At 37.6% G+C, this 18,409-nt stretch overlaps 1 protein-coding gene across 2 annotated transcripts; it reads left to right on the top strand.

Annotated features, from left to right (window-relative positions):
* The first annotated feature begins 776 nt into the window (after positions 1 to 776).
* snx4 (sorting nexin 4) lies at positions 777 to 17,320 on the top strand. Of its 2 annotated transcripts, XM_058392802.1 has the most exons (15): positions 807 to 905; positions 2,590 to 2,770; positions 2,924 to 3,048; positions 6,380 to 6,518; positions 6,596 to 6,745; positions 8,487 to 8,534; positions 9,010 to 9,065; positions 9,175 to 9,247; positions 10,649 to 10,710; positions 11,018 to 11,083; positions 11,962 to 12,051; positions 12,702 to 12,801; positions 14,941 to 15,086; positions 15,396 to 15,510; positions 15,885 to 17,320. In XM_058392802.1, exons 3-15 carry the CDS (start codon positions 2,924 to 2,926, stop codon positions 15,930 to 15,932), a joined length of 1,218 nt encoding a protein of 405 aa, XP_058248785.1. In that variant the 5' UTR covers positions 807 to 905; positions 2,590 to 2,770; the 3' UTR covers positions 15,933 to 17,320. The 2 variants fall into 2 exon arrangements, with proteins under 2 accessions (XP_058248783.1, XP_058248785.1); XM_058392800.1 differs by lacking the exon at positions 2,590 to 2,770 and having other exon boundaries at positions 777 to 905.
* The last annotated feature ends 1,089 nt before the right edge of the window (positions 17,321 to 18,409 follow it).

An 18,409-nucleotide genomic window follows, 5' to 3' on the forward strand; every position in this document is an offset into this window, starting at 1 on the left:
AGGAACTGCAGTTTATTCATGCAGACCAGTTGTCTGTTCAAGAGCCTATCAATCTACTAATAAGCTTTATTAGCAGGAGATAAAATCATAAGGAATTAAATGTAATTATAAGAAGAATTTGATTGATATCGGCTACACAGAATATACCTATAAACTGATTAGATATAGGCCTATAGATTGAGTGATGGTGACTGTGAACTCTATCAGGTTCTTTGTACAAAATAATGCTAAAAATAATATAAAAAAGTCAAAATATACATAACAAACAATATTGTGAATACACAGATATATACACAATTAGAATGTATTGATTATTGAATCAAATATATACAGTAAATGTTGGTTTCATTCATGCTAAAGCATTGTAGCCCTAATCAGTGCTTCATAGAGAAGGACCAATTTCAAATAGTTGTTAAACACACGCACACACACACACACACACACACGAACGCACGCACGCGCGCGCTTTATTATTGGGCATATTATTGTATCCTATAATTAACACAATTTGATGCTTAGTTTAATGGTAAGATTTTATGTTTTAACTAAGCGTTAGATTTAACAAGTCCACCGATAATAATAATTAATAAACAAACAAACAAACAAACAAACAAACAACAACAACAACAACAACAACAACAACAATAATAATAATAATAATAATAATAATAATCCGGAAATGACACGTATTATTATTATTATTATTATTATATTTATTATTATTATTATTATTGGCTGTTTTCAGTTAGTCTTCCACTTAAGTTTCTGAGGTGTGAGATGCGCATGCGCGTGTGGTCATCTACACCACAGTCAGGATGATGGCGGATTCGGGAAGTGAGGATATAGCTGTGGTGGGAAACACCGACTTGACACCTTCAGCATTAGAAAACAACATTAAAAACACGGTAAAATCAATGTAGTGTCTTTGATTGTATTTTCAGCGGGGGAGTGTGAGAGAGCAGGCTGAGTTTGGAGAGCAGGCCGTTTGTGAGTCCTCGGGGTCGCCTGATCTCTGACTTACAGCTGGCGGATCTCTCTCTGTATATCTCTCTCTCTCTTTTTCTCTCTCTCACTCAGAAATCACAAGCTGCCAGCGTCGTTACTGAGCTTCTTGGCTTTCATTAATGGATGGAAGATGCGATGTACTGATCTGTTTTCTGTTATTATGATGATCTTTTAGTTCCGATTTGATAAACCTCTGTCATAACATTGCAGTTAGCAAGCCAGTTCACTTGGCTAGCTGGCTAACTTAGCACTAAAGAGTTTTAGCACTAAACCTTACCACGACCTAAATGTACCCGTTCTCCTTAGTTAATACGTATATTTAATTTGTTTAAGAGCTGAAAAAAAATATTCACGCAAAGTTATACATTTACTTAGGAGGTGTATTGATTTGGCCAGTGTGTCACGTGACCTGCCGTCTGTTCAAGGCCAGATAATTGGCACTTGAGTTAGATTTACAGTCATCCTTATAGCTGAATAGGAATCAGATTCATGTGATCATGTATACAGCCTAATAATCCATTAAATAGAGTTATAATAACTATGCAGACCTTCGGGATAGATTTAGTTTTTTTTCCTATGGGAATGTGCGCTCCTAAGCTGAATCAGATTGTAAACACTGTTGAGGTGAGCATGGCATTAAACTATATTTTTCCACACAGACATCAGATGTGAACTGAATGAATGAAGTTGGCACAGCATTTGAAACTTCTCAGACATTCAGCAAAGGTGCAGAACAGGCACCCAGAAAAACAACAACAACAACAACTATATTTATTGTGCTGTCATTCCCCAGACACTGTCTTTGTATAATGTGTTCATTTCATCTTATGTTTAATCACAAGACCATCCTTGTTTGCAGAATGTTATGCAAATATAAAATGACCAGCAAAATGTTTGCAGTTCACCTTCCTGGTTCCTTCCTGGTGTCCATTTAATAATTACACTTGGATGATGGGTTATTTGTTGTGATGGGTTAATTTTAAACCCAGGCAGTGTTACTATAACTTTCAGCATGCGGTTAACTTATCCAGCTTCTTTGGACACACCTGATTTGTAATTCCCAGTCTAATCCCAGTACAAACCCCCATCCCCCCACACCAAGAAAAAAAAGGAAATGACCAGTGACATTTCTGCAGCATCAGCAACACAGTAAAGCTGTGTCAGTGGACATGAACTTATAACAACAACTGTTCCAAGTGCAATACAATTAGGCAGTGTACAGTGGCTCAGTGACTGTGGTGTATACATGTTCTCCCTGTGCTTTGGGGGTTTTCTCCTCCTGTTCATGGTGTATGAGTGTGTTTATGTTTATGCCCCGCTAAGGGTTGGCATCCTGTCCCGGTCATCCCTCACCTTATTCCTGGGATCCAGCTCCAGGATCCCTGTGAAACTTTGTAGGATAAGTGTCACGGAAAATGAATGTACAAGACAATAATTTAGATGCACGTGTTTCCTCTCCCTTTCAATTCAGTTCAATTCAATTCAGTTCATTTATTTGACATTGTCTCAAAGCAGCATTACAGTAGTATAGAAACATAGAGGGAAAAAAATGAAATGAAAGTTAAGTTACTATTTTATCCCTAGTGAGCAAGCCTGAGGCAACAGTAACAAAGAAAAAACTCCCTGAGATGATATGAGGAAGAAACCTTGAGAGGAACCAGGCTCAGAAGGGAACCTCATCCTCGTTTGGGTGATACTAGACAGTAAATAATGTAAATTTAAATAATGTCCTTTCTACAAAAGCAACCAAGAGCGGAACTATTAGGTCAGTATAGTTCATTATAGACTTAACACTAATTTCTTTGCTGTTGCAAGCTGACAGATGCTGAGGCAGTTCAGTGATAGTCTCCTTGTGGGTTTTTTGAAGTAGACATACACTGTTGATCATGCTGAATTTAAGTTGAGTTTCTTTCCACAGATGGTTGAAAAAGGGGCAAATCTTTTGAAGAGGATGGAGATTAGTGTAACTGAAGCAGAGAAAAGAACAGGGAAGAATTCTGTGAGCATGCAGGAGACCTACACTGTATACCTCATTGAAACGAGGTACGTTACTTCAGTCACCCACCTATCATCCTCACACATTCTGACTGTATTTCAGGCTGACCATTTCACTTTACAAACCGGATTAATTACAAAGACAAAATTCTACATGTACTGTAAATGTCTATAGTGGAGTTGAAAAAATAAAACATTAATTTACAGAAGACTCTATGAAAGTTGTTAAACAACCCCAGTAACATTTCTGTGTCAGATTACTGTGTCATCCTATACACTGATCAGGCATAACATTATGACCACCTGCCTAATTTTATGTTGGTCCCCCTTTTTGCTCCCAAAACAGTCTTGACCCATCATGCACTGTGTATTCTGACAACTTTCTATCAGTACCAGCATTAACTTCTTCCACAGTTTGAGCAACAGTAGCTCGTCTATTGGATCGGATCACACGGGCCAGCCTTCGCTCCCAATGTGCATCAGTGAGTCTTGGCCTCCCATGACCCTGTCACTGGGTCACCACTGTTCCTTCCATGGACCACTTTTGATAGATACTGACCACTGCATACCGGGCATGGCCACAAGAGCTGCAGTTTTGGAGATGCTCTGATCCAGTCTAGCCATCACAATTTGGCCCTTGTCAAACTTGCTCAAATCCTTACGCTTGCCCATTTTTCCTGCTTCTAACACATCAACTTTGAGCACAAAATGTTCACTTGCTGCCTAATATATCCCACCCACTAACAGGTGCCATGATGAGGAGATAATCAGTCTTATTCACTTCACCTGGCACTGCTCATAATTTTATGCCTGATCGGTGTATACCAGCAATAGAGTCAGTGTTAATGTTCTGCTTAGAATCATCTACTGTATCAACAAAATAATATCTGCTCAGTGGTGTTTCATTTCCTCTGGTGGACAAAGTAGAATGGATGGATTACATTTAGCAATTGTATACATTTGACTATAGGCCTAAACTAGTTTATTGTTAGGTAATTATATTGTGGGTATAAAAAATTCTGTAAAAAAAAAAAAAAAGTGTGAAACCACATGGCACTCACAAGAGTAACATGAATGGGTCTCATTTACTGAGGTGGATATGAAGAGATTTATTTGTAAATCATTAGCACGAGCATTTACCCAGGAAATTTGGTATTCATGTAATTTCAGGAAACCAATGGTATCCTACTTGTGCATGAGTGTGTGTAAACATGCACATAAAAAGGGTAACTAACTCAGATTACATCATTTGCATGGTTTATTGCACTTTTAGATTTGGAAAAATAAACTCTTTATTACGCTTGCAGGATTTAGCAGATGTCCTTATTCAGAGTGATTTATAGAAGAGCTTCTTTGGAGTTTCTATAAAAACACAATCTCATGCTAGTTCACTCGGTCAGAGACTGTAACGTTAAAACATTTTTTGAAACCAGCTATTATATATGATTAGATAGATACTTTATTCATCCCAAAGGGAAAATTAAGTATGTGAGATAACGCAAACCAATAAATTAAGAGGAAAAAAAAAAGCTAATCATTAAGTTGTGATAAAAGAAATAGAGTTAATCTGCCTGTGCATAACTATAAATTGTAAATAAATGCCTCAGTTGAAGGAAGCTTTAGCATTGGATGATTATTATTATTATTATTATTATTATTATTATTAACAAAATTGGCACAGAAGTGAGTCAAAATAACTTCCATTTCTGTATTTATTTCTATTGTTGTTTTTTTTGAGTCAAAATAACTTTCCTTTCTATTTGTCAGGCTTTTGATTGTTCATGTTGTGTTCCCTGCTGTCTATACAGTCGATCATTTATGGAGTTTTTTGGTCATCACTACATGCAAACAATGCATTCGGACCATGCTTTGCACTTTACGGGTGTTCAACATACTTTCATGAATATAAAGAAAAAGGAAACCCTTTATTTTAAAGCATTATCATAAATGCATACTATTTTATATTTTTGTTAAGGTTTCTATCTCTGCATATTTAATATACACACAAAAACACTTGGATGGAAACCTCCCAGTAAGCTCCCAGAGAAACGACAGGGTGGTGCAAAGCCAAACTTGACCTACAGCCGAAGTGTGAATAATAACATTGGGCTGGAGAGGCGTTCCAATGTCATGCAAAGCTTTATTGTTTACACATATCATCCTCTCTCTCTGTGTGACTCGGACTGTCTGTCGCTTATGGTCAGGCTCAACAGTGCTGTACGGCTCTCACACACAGGCATGTGCTCCTGGTTAGGAACTCTGTAGGACAATGGTTCTTCTATTTTATTTTCCTTTTCAAGTTGTCAGAAGGCTCTGTGCTGAAAACCAAGACGTGCCTTTTTTTTTTTTTGACATGGCTGCCGAGTCAGCACTTTGGATAGTCACACGTTGACACGGCTGTGTTTACTTCAGGGCTGTAGACTCATCCTTGCCTGTCACGTGACACGTGTTCATAATCACATTTGCATTATTATTGTTTATCTAGTTCACTTTTGTCTTTCAGTAGTGTCCCTTTCAATATCAGAAACCGAAACAGTTGTATCAGAGGCTCCTGTTGAGTCTTTGTATTAATAGAAATGCAGAATATATCACTGTTGCTTCTCTTTAAAAGAAAACATTGGAAAAAAAATTCCTCTTATGGCCTTCTAAGTTCAATACACTGAGCTGTATTGTTATGGAGGCCCATAAAAGGAAACACATGTTATGCAAATACACACACACACACATATAGCTTGTATTTACTTATGCCGAACTACAAAGAGAGCGTTACTGGACTGGACTTTGGGGGACTGGGTTTTTGTGGAGAAGGCCTCCCAGTGAGTGTATATGTTCTGCTTTTCTACTCCACGTTATTAACACAGCACCCCTTATGTGCAGTTTCCCTCATATACCTGTCCCCCTCTCTCTTATCCCTATATTTGAGATATAGTTAAGACCAAAACCAAAGACAGAAATCAAAATAGCCAAGACGAAACTGTTGATGCATTTTACAGTTACAGCTAGGCTTGTGGTTTTCCACTGCATTACTCTAGTAATGGTCTACTAGCCTTAATATTACTAAACCTTAACATTAGCTCCCTTTAAATGAGTAAAGTTATTGTTCGAAGACATGGCACAATTAAACATGTAATATTTGTTTGTATAAGATCTCTGTATTCATGCAAGTCAGAGATTCTTTCTTAATGCAGAAAAATAAACCAACCATAAGAGGGTTTGTTCCTGGTTGATTGCATACTCCCAGTGCCATTGTCCACTTGAAGAATGCGCATGGATTCAATAATGTTAAAATACTCATTAATTCATTATACACATGATCTTCTGGTGTAATTTTGCTTTGGAATTACACAATAAAAGTCTTGTTGTGTTCCTTGGTATACAGGCCAGTGGATGCTCCATCTGAAGGAACCACTCCTGTCCCTGAATCTCTGTGGAGGCGCTACAGCGAATTTGAGCTTCTAAGAAACTATTTGTTAGTCACCTATCCATTCCTAGTTGTCCCGCCTTTGCCTGAGAAACGGGTAAGTGAAGCTTCATGCTTGAATGCATGCAGACATTTTTGGCTGATTGGGGCTGATTGTGTTTATTGTTGTTGCAGGCTGAATTTGTGTGGCACAAACTGTCTGCAGACAACATGGATCCGGACTTTGTCGAACGGAGAAGAGTGGGGCTAGAGAACTTCCTGCTCCGGGTTGCCTCCCACCCCGTTCTGTCCACTGACAAGATCTTCTACTCTTTCCTCACCGAGGTAACATGGAAAAATTTAACCAAGGATCTAGCTTATCTTATAGCATACAGCGGGGGTCCCCAACCACCGGTACCATTTGGTACCAGGCCACAGAAACAATAACCTTATTTTATTTATATAACTTAAAATTATATGTATTTTATTTTTAAAAATTGCCACTTCTGCCCGCCCCTCACTCCCACATTTGACGCAGCCGCAGGTTTTTCCATACATCAATAATGCCGAGTTCACACTGCATGATTTTAGCCCTGATTTTTTAATTGCTGACAGGTTTTGTGAAATCGCTGAAAAATGCCCGCAATCTGAGGCAAATCGGAGCTCGTGCACGCGAGTGATAATCACATAGTGTGAATTACCAAAGGCGCGATCTGAGAGAATCGCCGAAGAGTCGTGAAACATTTCGCATACTAAATATCTGGACCTGTCAGCGAGTCAAAATCGTGCAGTGTGAAAGGAGTTCTGACTAAAAAAAAAACATCGGCGATGACCTACAGCAAATAAGAGAGTGAAATACAGGGCAGCGGTCAGTTCGGGGAGGAGTTATAGACCACAATATCAGCAAGCATGCCTTCAGTTATAGCACAATATTATAATTTATTAGTGTTTATAGGTTTTTATAAAAATGTCTTAAATATAGATATATCAGAATAAATAAGCTTTACAATTACACCAAACAGAAATAAAGCAAAAACATTTGCTTGACCAGCCGCAGCAGCACATTGCAAAATTATTCATTTGGTCAATTTTGCAGAACACAATCCTTGTTCCACGCATTGACCTTTTGGGTCGCAAACTTTTTGCGGAGTTCCATTTCCAGTTTCGCACGAGAACTCTGATCTCACGTGTGATCTTGCGTTATTTCCTTATTAGTTCTTGGGTCCGTTTGGTTGTGAAACGCAGTTTGCGGACCAGACAGTGTTGTCGGCGATTTTTCCTATTGTGAAGTCATGCAGTGTCACTGATCCATCGTGCAGTGTGAACACAGCAGAGACTGAATGCTCCCCCAGATAGTCATGCAGCATAAAAATCAACATTGATCGGACCACTTTAAAAATCATGCAGTGTGAACTCTAAATATAAATCTAGCTAAAATGAGCTCTCTATCTAACACCCAACCCCCCACTTCCTTAAAGAAACACTTCATTTTTGACTGACCGTATCAGCTGTCGATAGTTGCTTAAAGAACATTTATTCAGATGTGGAAAAAGATTTCAGAAATGTGGACTTCCCTTCTGTAAACCTAAATTTGTATAATGGAGCATGATGGGCTCTTTTATTTTATGATGTGGTCTGCCATTTTATGACTGGTGTTCATGTGCACCCGCTAGTGGGTGTGTGTCGGCCTGTATGTGATGGGGTGAGATGGACTGGTGTCCTGCCCAGGGTGTATTTCAGCCTCATGCCAGTAATAATTTCCAGGAACCATGAACCTGTCCAGGATAAACCAGATGAATGAATATGAATGAATGAGACCCTGAAGATGACTTGCTGACTTGTTTTAAACTAACTTAGATATTTAATTTTTGACAATGGGAAGACAATTTTAATACTCTTATATTAATTGCACTGAATGAATTTCATCCTAAAAACATACCCGTGTTTGTCTCTCTATTTTAAAATTTGTTTTGTTTCCACAGCAAAATTTGATCTTTTGGTTACGTTATCACTGTGTATTGCTATGTGCTCTTATGACCATGGTGGTTTTTGTCAATGTCAAAACTACATCCTCTCTGTCCCACAGGAACAGTGTTGGAAGGAAACTGTATTTGAGACTGGATTTCAGGCAAAGGTATTCCATTAGTGATTTATGTCTGTTTGTCCTCATGCCCTCTCTGAGACTCTTTATAATCTTTGTAGCTGCATTATTTGACCATTTATCTCTCCACCATATGTTTCTAATCATATTTTGACATGCAACAGTGATGCAAAGTTGGCTTTAATATGCATCGTTACTCTTCCATCTCTCTGAGCATGGCTGGAAATGTAAAAGTGTAATGACTCCGGTTAATTAAACGTTATTAAAAAAAAAGTGAAGAAACTTTTATCAGTATCGAGCAGCGTTATCTAAACAACCGCAGCCTGTTTGAGCTGTCAGGACCGGGTCAGAGGGAGCAGCAGTGTTCTTTCTTTCTACACATGAGATTAGGTATATTTGTAAGTGTGTGGATGTAAGTGGCATTCCTTTAAAGGGAGTGTGTAGCCTTTCACAAACAGGTGCACAAACACATACCTCACAAGTGCTGCAATTATTTGTACTTTTCCAGGCAGATTCGAGGTTGAAGGCTTTAAACGCTACATTCAGGGTGAAGAATCCTGACAAGTAAGCAAAGTTTTTTGCCGATCCTCTAAATTCTGTTGTTTTTGTGGGCCTTTCAACTAGGAGTGCCACACTGAATTAAAAAATATGTCTCTGTCTCTATCTCTCTCAGGAGGTTTGCAGATATGAAGCATTATGGAGATGAGCTCCAGTCTGTCATATCACAGCTGCTGCGTGTGCGAGCGGTGAGTACTTGCAGCTGCCACACACACATACTACAGGAAAACTGCATACTAAACCCTGCCTCTCTGCTGGGCTTGGTGGATTTGATAATGTTGCAGTCATGATGAATGCGGTCTTAAGATGCTACTGAATTCTGCATGAGCATAAGTGAAAATTAACCACTGTTGCTGAAACCAAAAATTTACACTAAGCAACTTGAGATATCTGCCAAAAAGACATTAAGACAGCAACATTGTGAATCCCCTGCCTAATGTGCAACAGTGACTCTAATGAATTCAACCTACATTAGAGCATTTTGTACAAAAAACAATGGACGTTTTTTGAAATTGGATGAACGAAAGCTTTTATAAGATTTATTGCAAAAGAAATTGTTAGTTATTATACAGTGAGGAAAGATTTCTCAAAGAAATGCACAGCATGTTTGACAGTAGGAGACTGAGCTGCCAGTACTTTAGCAAGACCCTCCATTAATAGTTCCTCGGATCACGTTGGATGCAGGTGGATGCAGATTTTGGACATCTTTCACTAATATGAGACATGGGGGTCGGCATGAATTTATGAGAGAGATTTTCCATGGGAGAATCTATCAAATAATAATATAATTTTAGTAAATCTGTGATTTCACGATTGCTGAATGACCCTATATTATTACTATGTACAGCTGATGATGAATTTGATCTTTCATGCCAAGGAACAGGGAAGTGTTGGAGCTAGAAGTAGTGCAGAACATTGTTTGGGCAAACGCCTTTCTCATAAAACTGTCATAAAGCATAATTTAACCTTTATAAACACCATTTATAACATAATATACTGGCCTACTCTTTAACCATAGAATCACTAGATCCTTTTTGTCCTATCAGCTTGATCAGTAGTGGTTTCTGATAACAGTCTCACTGAATGCAGCGGAAAACACAGAAAGGTCTGTTTGGTCAGATGTGTTATAAGATGAGATAAGACAGAACTTTATTAACCCTGAAAGAAATTCTTTGACCAGAGTACACTGCTTCAGAGTACACAAGAGAAATAAATATAAAAGATAATAAAAAGTGGGAAATGATGTCACCAACATGTGATGATAAAGGACAGAGGTAACTAAATAGCCAAATGTATGTGGACACCTTTGGGATGAGTTGGAACACTGACTGCACCCCAGGCTCTACATCAGTGCCTGACCTCCCTAATGCTGTTGAGGCTAAATGGGCAAATCCCCATGGCCACTCTATAAAATCTAGTTGTGCTATGTGAATATAGTTTTCGTGTTATTTGCAGAAGTATTGAGTTGAAATCTCTGAAGAAATTAGTGCTTTATTTTAATAGAAATTGTAAAATGTTGATATGTTTGACATTAAACGTATTGTTGAAGGCACTAGGAACCTAATAACCAAAATAAACTTTTCACTTAGAGGGTGGCTGACCGTCTTTATGGGGTATACAAAGTGCATGGAAATTACGGCAGAGTCTTCAGGTAGGTTTCTTGCATATAATGCAACATCTGAGTGGACACTGCTTGATTCTTGCCTGGTTTATTATGACGGTTTATGACAATTTCTGTTCATTGTATCCTCTTTAGTTGGCTTATTTACATTCATTTTAAAACATTTTACAGTCTAAGTAATGAACCTGAATAATTACTGTGTGTGCATTACTATTAAAAAAAATTATAGGACCATTTGAAAAGTAAAAACTAAAATCTTGTAAAAATTTTGAAATCTTTTTGTATAATACTTTTTAATATCAGATCATTGTCTGTGTTACCTGTTTGTTCTGGTCAGTGAGTGGAGCGCTATTGAGAAGGAGATGGGGGATGGACTGCAGAGTGCAGGACATCACATGGATGCGTGAGTTTATTTTACACACACACACACACACACACACACACAGCTTCCTTCTTAATAGGGAGTTGCCGGTACTTTTATGAGCTGTTCTCATGCAGCCTTCAAAGGATTAGTGGAGAGTTGTGTTGCAACAGTTTTGAATGATGCCCTGCAACATGCTAATCTGATTCCCTGACCAGAGCGGTAAAACACATTTGTGGGAATAATTTGAGAATACTTAGGTTTCCAAAAAGGCTTGCCCTACCCTCCCCTCCCTCCATGACCCCTGTAACATGTAACCAGGAAAGTGAGCCCTTGGGAGTGTTGCATTTCACTTTGGCTGGCAATCAGCTAATGTATGTGCAGCTTCCATAGGCAGTAGAGTTTTCAGAGTTTTTGCATCTTTGACTCAGATCTTGGAGCATCTCTCAAGAATCACTCTTTGCTCATGACTCCAGCAAGGCCTCAACTCTTGTTTTTTGTTCTGCGTTGCCATTTTTTCTCTCTGATGGCTTCCAGATTGCAGCACTCAGCTGTGGGGTCAGAGGGCATCCGTGCAGCACTCAGGCAGCTGCCAGTCGGACTGTGTGAGACGGGAAACAGTCCGTCAGTCATCAGGCTTATTTGAAGCCTTTTAGGGCACCCGGGATAATGTTTATTCAGTCACACATCCTTGATTTTGACTGAACTTGATGTGTCCTCATACACCATAATGTTGTTTCTTGTGGTAACGTTTGTCATTATAATGAATTAGATTGGAATGTGATTAAAACATTTTTTTTTCTTACGCAATGCTCTGTTCTCTGCTAAATATGCATAAAAACGTCTGTTTGTAGAGTAAATGAGTAGAATGACAGCAGTTTACGGCACAATTAAACAAATTTAACATAATCTCCTGGCAGGTATGCTGCTTCCGTAGATGACATACTGGAGGAGGAGGAGCACTATGCTGACCAGCTGAAAGAATACCTCTTCTACACCGAGGCTTTAAGGTTTAGTGTATCCAAAATACTAACTTTTATGTAATGTGTTCTGCAGCATATGCTACGTTGCGTCCAAAGCATTATAATATAAGGTGTTTTTCATGCAAGGAAATTGTTTGATAAGCAATCCCAAGATGATAATATGTCTGAGTATCAGTTCTGGCCACACCAGAATCAGGCATTTTACACAAGATGATGGCTCTCATTTTACAATCAGCATAAGCATGTACATAAGCAACAATCGATCTTGGATCACTATCCCAAAGTAAAACCAGGAAACAGAGTGAATACAAAAAAGATGAGTGATCATTCTTTCTCTTAAAGATCTGCTACCCTTCAGTGTGTAGTCCAGATGTTCTAGATTAGACGACAAGGATCACATCACAGCAGCACTGAAAGATTTTCAGGATGTTCCTTCATGCCGGTCTTGTCTCTTTCAATCTGATGATGAAGTGGTATTAACGTGATGGCAGAATACCTCGTATAGAATCAACTGAACATTTTACTATGTACATTTAACATACTATAAAAATATAGTAGGGAAAAAAAAAATGTTTATTTTGAATATCCCGTAATTTTTCATATTCTCTGCCAATCTGAAACCATTTAGATGTGTTTTTCTTTGTTTTGTTTGTTGACTTGGCTTCATATCTCTGCAGGGCTGTGTGCAGGAAGCACGAGCTTTGTCAGTTTGAATTGGAGATGGCTGCCCAGGATCTGGCCTCCAAGAAGCAACAGCGGGAGGAACTGGTTACTGGGGTGAGTCTCCATCATATTAAAGGGGGGAAAAAACAACCTCTGCACTCACAAGCAGTGTCAACACATTGCTGTGAGCTGTAGCATTGGGATTCCCCTTCCAGGCCTAGCTGTTTGCTTTTTTTTTTTTTTTTTTTTGCCTCAGACCAGAGAATTCACCCACAGCATGACTTTTAGGAGCCAGTGGCTTATTCAAATGAAGACTTTTTGTAATCGGTGAAATGTTTTGAGACTTGGAAATCCCAGACAGCTTAGGATGCAGATTTCTTCATAGGTTTGATAGATGAGTTTTCAGTACGAATATGTTTCAACAGTTAGTATTAGGAATAAACAAAACTTCTGTCAGTCAAGTGAGACTTTATCTAGTGTTTACTAGGCAGGATAAAGAAATTCGCTACCCAAAAGGCAACAGCAATTTGGGACTTGTTTTCAACGCGTTGGGCAAAAATGACATCATATCATTATTAAGACTACGAAGAAAACAGGAAAATGACTTGCGAGCTTCTTAATGCACAGAGAGACAAGAAAGTGCATAAACATGTCGCAGAGGATAGAGTCCAGCTGTATTACAGGAAAGGAGACAAGAACAGTTCCTGGTGCAGTAAATGCCTTAACCTCAGGGCTGAAGAAAGGTGTTTTACTGTAGGGTTCCTGGAATTTTAAGCAGCAAGCACATGTCTCACACATACACATGCTAGTGCTGTCAAACTAAACATGCTAATTTTTAGATTGATATATTATTTGACTATATTTAACAAGTTGAAAAATGAATGCAGGTGTGTGTTGTTTACTTCCTGTGGTGGACGACCTACAACATATGACTTGGGATGATGTGCGGACGGCCAAGCCAAACCATCCTGGCTAAAGATTTAGGGGCAGTGGTGGCTCAAGTGGTTGTTCTGGGTCGCTGACCGAAAGATCAGAGGTTCAAGCCCCAGCACCACCAAGTTGCCACTGTTGGGCCCTTGAGCAAGGCCTTTAACCCTCTCTGCTCCAGGGGTGCTGTATCATGGCTGACCCTGCGCTCTGACCCCAACCTCCAAGGATGGGATATGCAAAGAAAGAATTTCACTGTGCTGTAATGTATATGTGACAAATAAAGGCTATTTCTAAGGCTGTTTCTTTTCTAAGATGGATAATGACAAGGGATAACATTTAGGCTGAATGTTTCACTTTAAGATGCCTGATAGATCTTTGGAGAAAACAAAAATAATCTGCAAAGTTTGCAAAGTCTCTGGCATATACCCTCAAAGCAAAGCACCTTGTCGAAACTATCTCTATGGGGCTTTGGCAGTCTGTGTTACTGGTGGGTGAAAAATAAAACCTGTGAGTGAGTAGGTAACCAACATTTTTGGATAATTGGATAGTTAAAATCTTTTGCCCAGTTAACTTAGTAGATGAAGAAATATGCCTTTCAAGCAGTCAGTTTTGAGGGCCTTGACATTTGTATTGAAAATCTGTTGTTTACAGATTAAAACATGTGTTCTAATAAAAAAAATGTTTTGTTGATTCTACATTCTTTAATTACAAGCTTCAGTCTTAAGAAGAAATTACTTAATTAATTAATTAATAGCAATTAATCGCAACAATTTTTGCAGTTAATATCCTTTTTTGATCAACAAGACCTATTATTATTATTATTGTTTTTAATTTTTTTAAAATTTATTTTTATTTATTTTATTTATTTTTTTAAACAATTGCAGTTGCACCTTCAGCACCCCCGCTTCCATCACCCTTGCTTAACTTAGTTTGGTAGTTGGGTAAAGCGACAAACAGGAAGAAAGATTTTACAGGATTGATCTCTGTCAAGAAATTTTTTGGCTGCGTGAAAAAAATTTGAGATAAGAGAATGATGACAAAACACGTGACCAAGCGCAGAAGTAAATGTTATCAATTTGAACAAACGTGATTACGCATAACTACAGTAAGAACAGAGTATGCAAAATATGACACACAATGAATACGTAGACATAATATAAAATTGCAAGTTAAAATAGGTTGTAAAGTGATTATTGAATACTAAAATATGTTGGAAAGTGAGACTAGAAGAGTCTTTTATTTGAAAAGCCATTATAATTTAACCATTATGTATGTAAATATATATATTTTTAAAAATAAGCATTGTCCTTAATTCTGTTGCAGACGATACGGACCTTCTCTCTCAAAGGTATGACCAGCAAGCTGTTTGGCCAGGAGACTCCCGAGCAGAGGGAGGCTAAGCTGAAAATTCTGGAGACCCAGATTGAAGAGGGTGAGGAGATCGTGAAAGAGAGAAACACAGAGTGCGAGTGAGTATTCTGCTCTTTTCCCATGTCTATCTTAATAACCTGGGTATGAGTGGAATTATAGTACAAGCCCTCCCATACTCTTATCTTCAGGAACTCATTTTATTAAAAGCCCTGTAGAGTTCCTTTGGATTTGTTTTTCGTTTGCAAGTTGCTTATGTTTATGCTTAGTTTTCCACACTTGACAGCTGGGAAAGATCTGTATACTCTCAGCAATTTTGTATTTTTCAGCTCAAAAAGATTCTGGATAAGCTTTGCTCTGAATGCATAAATCTGCATAAGACCTGAGGTCAGTATGTGCTGTATTTGCAGAGAGTTTGTGAAGAACGCTTGGGTGGACATTGAGAGGTTCAAAGAGCAGAAAGACCACGACCTCAGAGAAGCTCTCATCAGTTATGCCATCATGCAGATCAGTATGTGTAAAAAGGTGAGCAGTATATTTTCTTTAGTTATTTTAAAAATAAAATTATTGTAAGCAGTTGAAATAAGATGAAGATATAGATATAGATATATATATATATATATATATATATATATATATATATATATATATATATATATATATAGAACACACGAGATAAATCTTTGACTGATTTATTCTCGTTTTTGAAATATAATAGAGCGACAGCGTGCCCTGTTTTGGCTCCAAATGAGAGAAAATAGTGGTCGTGTTTGGAAATGATGTAACCTAAAGGCTTAGTGGCAATATGTGCAAACAGTCTACAAATGATTGTGGCTTTAACCTCTAATTAAGTGGCATCTCATTACATCCAAACCGCTAATTTTTTTTTTCCTCTGTAGGGAATTCAAGTGTGGAATAACGCTAAAGAGTGCTTCAGCAAGATGTGAGCTGCGCTTCAAGCCAAGTTCCAGCACACAGCCATGCAGCTGTACAAACTTCTCAGGGCTGATATCGGATCAGTTTTTATCTTTCACCTCCCAGTGAATACAAGTGGATGGACCAAACTGATCCAAGATCAGCACTTTTGCAGAGGTGCTCGGTTTGTATGAGCCTAAGCAATGATCTTAGGCGTGTTGGAGGCACAGAAACTTTTGAATTTTTGATTCTTCTTCTTTAACACATCAATTAAACTACATTTGCATATATTTTGAAAGCTTTAAAACAAGGCAGAGAGGGGGAAAAGTATTGTTCTATTTATTTAAAATAATGTTACTGCTCTAGAGTATGCCATTTTTCCATACCGAGTACCGACTCATTAGTTATCCAAAATCCTTGTGCAACGAATCATTTTTTTGTTCAGTAACAAGATGGGTGTAAATTTATTTTATGCACATCCCAGAAAATGGGGTTATCATATCATTTTTTATTTCTGATTACAATACAGTTGTTCCTGCAGACATTTTTGTTAACCCTTTTTTTGTATTTTATATATATATATATATATATATATATATATATATATATATATATATATATATATATATATATATATATATAATAAAATCTAATATTGAAAACTTTTGCCCTTGTAACAGTCAGTTGGCTCACTGCTGAATAAATGTAAAGTGCCAAGATTGAGGAGCATTCCATTATTCAGTGATTCCTCGGTTCATATGGCCATTATATTCAAACATGCAAGCGTTTAAACCTAAATTTTATTACATGTACCGAGGACAACAAGGGGTCAAATTCCCCTTTGCAAGTAAAGCAAGCAAGTAAGCTTATTGATGATTATGTCTGTGCTTGCATGGCCTCCAGCTGAAATCTCGGCCCTGATGTTTATCCTAACGTAATTTACGCTTATCATTTGCACTGTCTGCACGCTGCACTGTTCAACACAAACATGTTTATAACTGCTCACCCCCGCCCTCTTTATGCTTCAATTAATAGGAAATATGTATGCCTGCTGTTTATTCCTTATCCAAAACCTTATGGTGCATATTTTTCTTAGTGGCAGCAGTTTCGCTGTGAATGCCAGATTTGTCATTTGGGATGAAGTGTGGGTCGGTCAGAGTTTTTTGCTATAAATCTGGCTGGAGGAACAGGAAGTTGATGCAGGAAAAGGAGGATATAATAATTTCCTCATTTAAAAGTTGTATTTGTTTCTGAGCCTAGCCAGCTCCACCTCTTTAGACCCATTTCATTGTAAAATAATGTCGAAATAATAATAATAATGTTTTCACTACATATATGGGAAATAATTGTAGTAGAAATTGTTGTTTAAAAATTTGTGCATACACTAATAAACTTTTTCTAATATTTGGGATTCTCCTTATATCATGAATTCATGTCTTTTTATATATTGTTTTTATTATTAAGTTCACAAAAGTCATCAAAATACTGTGAAGCAAAACATGGTTTGAATTTTATGTATATTTTAATGACTTTGTGTAGCTAATGGCAGATTCTCAGATGTATGGACTGTTGGAAAAGACAATTGAGTTTGTCTTCTTCCCTTTAAACTGAAAATGTTAAACCTATCCAGATTTAGGAATACATTATTTACTTAACTTGACATTGCTCTGTCAGGATATTATTGTAAAATTAAACCAGAATTTAAAATGATTTTTTATATGTATATATTTACATAGATTTAGTTTCATAATTGGAAGTGCATTAGTAAAGTTTTAACTGTGCCTGTTGTTTAAAAGTGAAAAAAATGAATAAATGCTGCCCTCTTGTGGGCGTTATTTATTTATATATTTATTTTTGTTTTTGTCTAATAGAATGCGACATAACATTAGTTTGCAATGAGCAAAAACTGAAATGGAAACAAAGCATAAAGTTGGACTTGGTGGCTATTTTCTCAGCCAAGTACCAACATTCATCAGTGACCAAGACCGGTGTGTGTAGCATGCAAAAGGTCTTTGTTATGTTGCACTCATCCTTTTTCTAGTTCCCATATTGATGATGAGCAGAGGAACTGAATTCAGGGCGCTAAATAATCAACTCATATTTTTGTTGTTGTTAAACCTTTATTGTTATTAAATCTTCAAAGGAGTCTAGACTAGTTGATTTGACTAGTTACTTGAGTGTGGTTGCTTCATACATGGTTTATTGTGCATGTCAGCTTACAGCAGAACTGATTTCATGCAATAATTCATTCATAATTTGTTGAAATCAACTTTTCTTCAACTTTCAAATGCTTTGTATGTTATGGTTCGGGTGGTCAGTATGGACAGGAAGATGGACAGTGACCGATATCGAAGTTGTTTTGGGAATACTTTCCTCATTGTTTTCATCTTCACTTAGCACTCATAGAGCCTTGCAGTAACTGGCGTATGGGGGCAGATTTGATTGTGACATGGAGCTTTCAGGCGCAGAACCTCTGACTTTATTATTGTTCTTCTGATGCTGTGTAATT

This window comes from Hemibagrus wyckioides, linkage group LG06 (genome assembly GCF_019097595.1).
Source record: "Hemibagrus wyckioides isolate EC202008001 linkage group LG06, SWU_Hwy_1.0, whole genome shotgun sequence".
Classification (NCBI taxonomy): Eukaryota; Metazoa; Chordata; class Actinopteri; order Siluriformes; family Bagridae; genus Hemibagrus; species Hemibagrus wyckioides.

Coding starts and splice junctions, on each gene's coding strand:
- snx4 (XM_058392800.1), top strand. CDS start 816: ATGATGGCGGATTCGGGAAGTGAGGATATAGCTGTGGTGGGAAACACC. Junction 3,049..6,379: donor GTATACCTCATTGAAACGAG/GTACGTTACTTC, acceptor CTTGGTATACAG/GCCAGTGGATGCTCCATCTG. Junction 12,802..14,940: donor GGGAGGAACTGGTTACTGGG/GTGAGTCTCCAT, acceptor ATTCTGTTGCAG/ACGATACGGACCTTCTCTCT.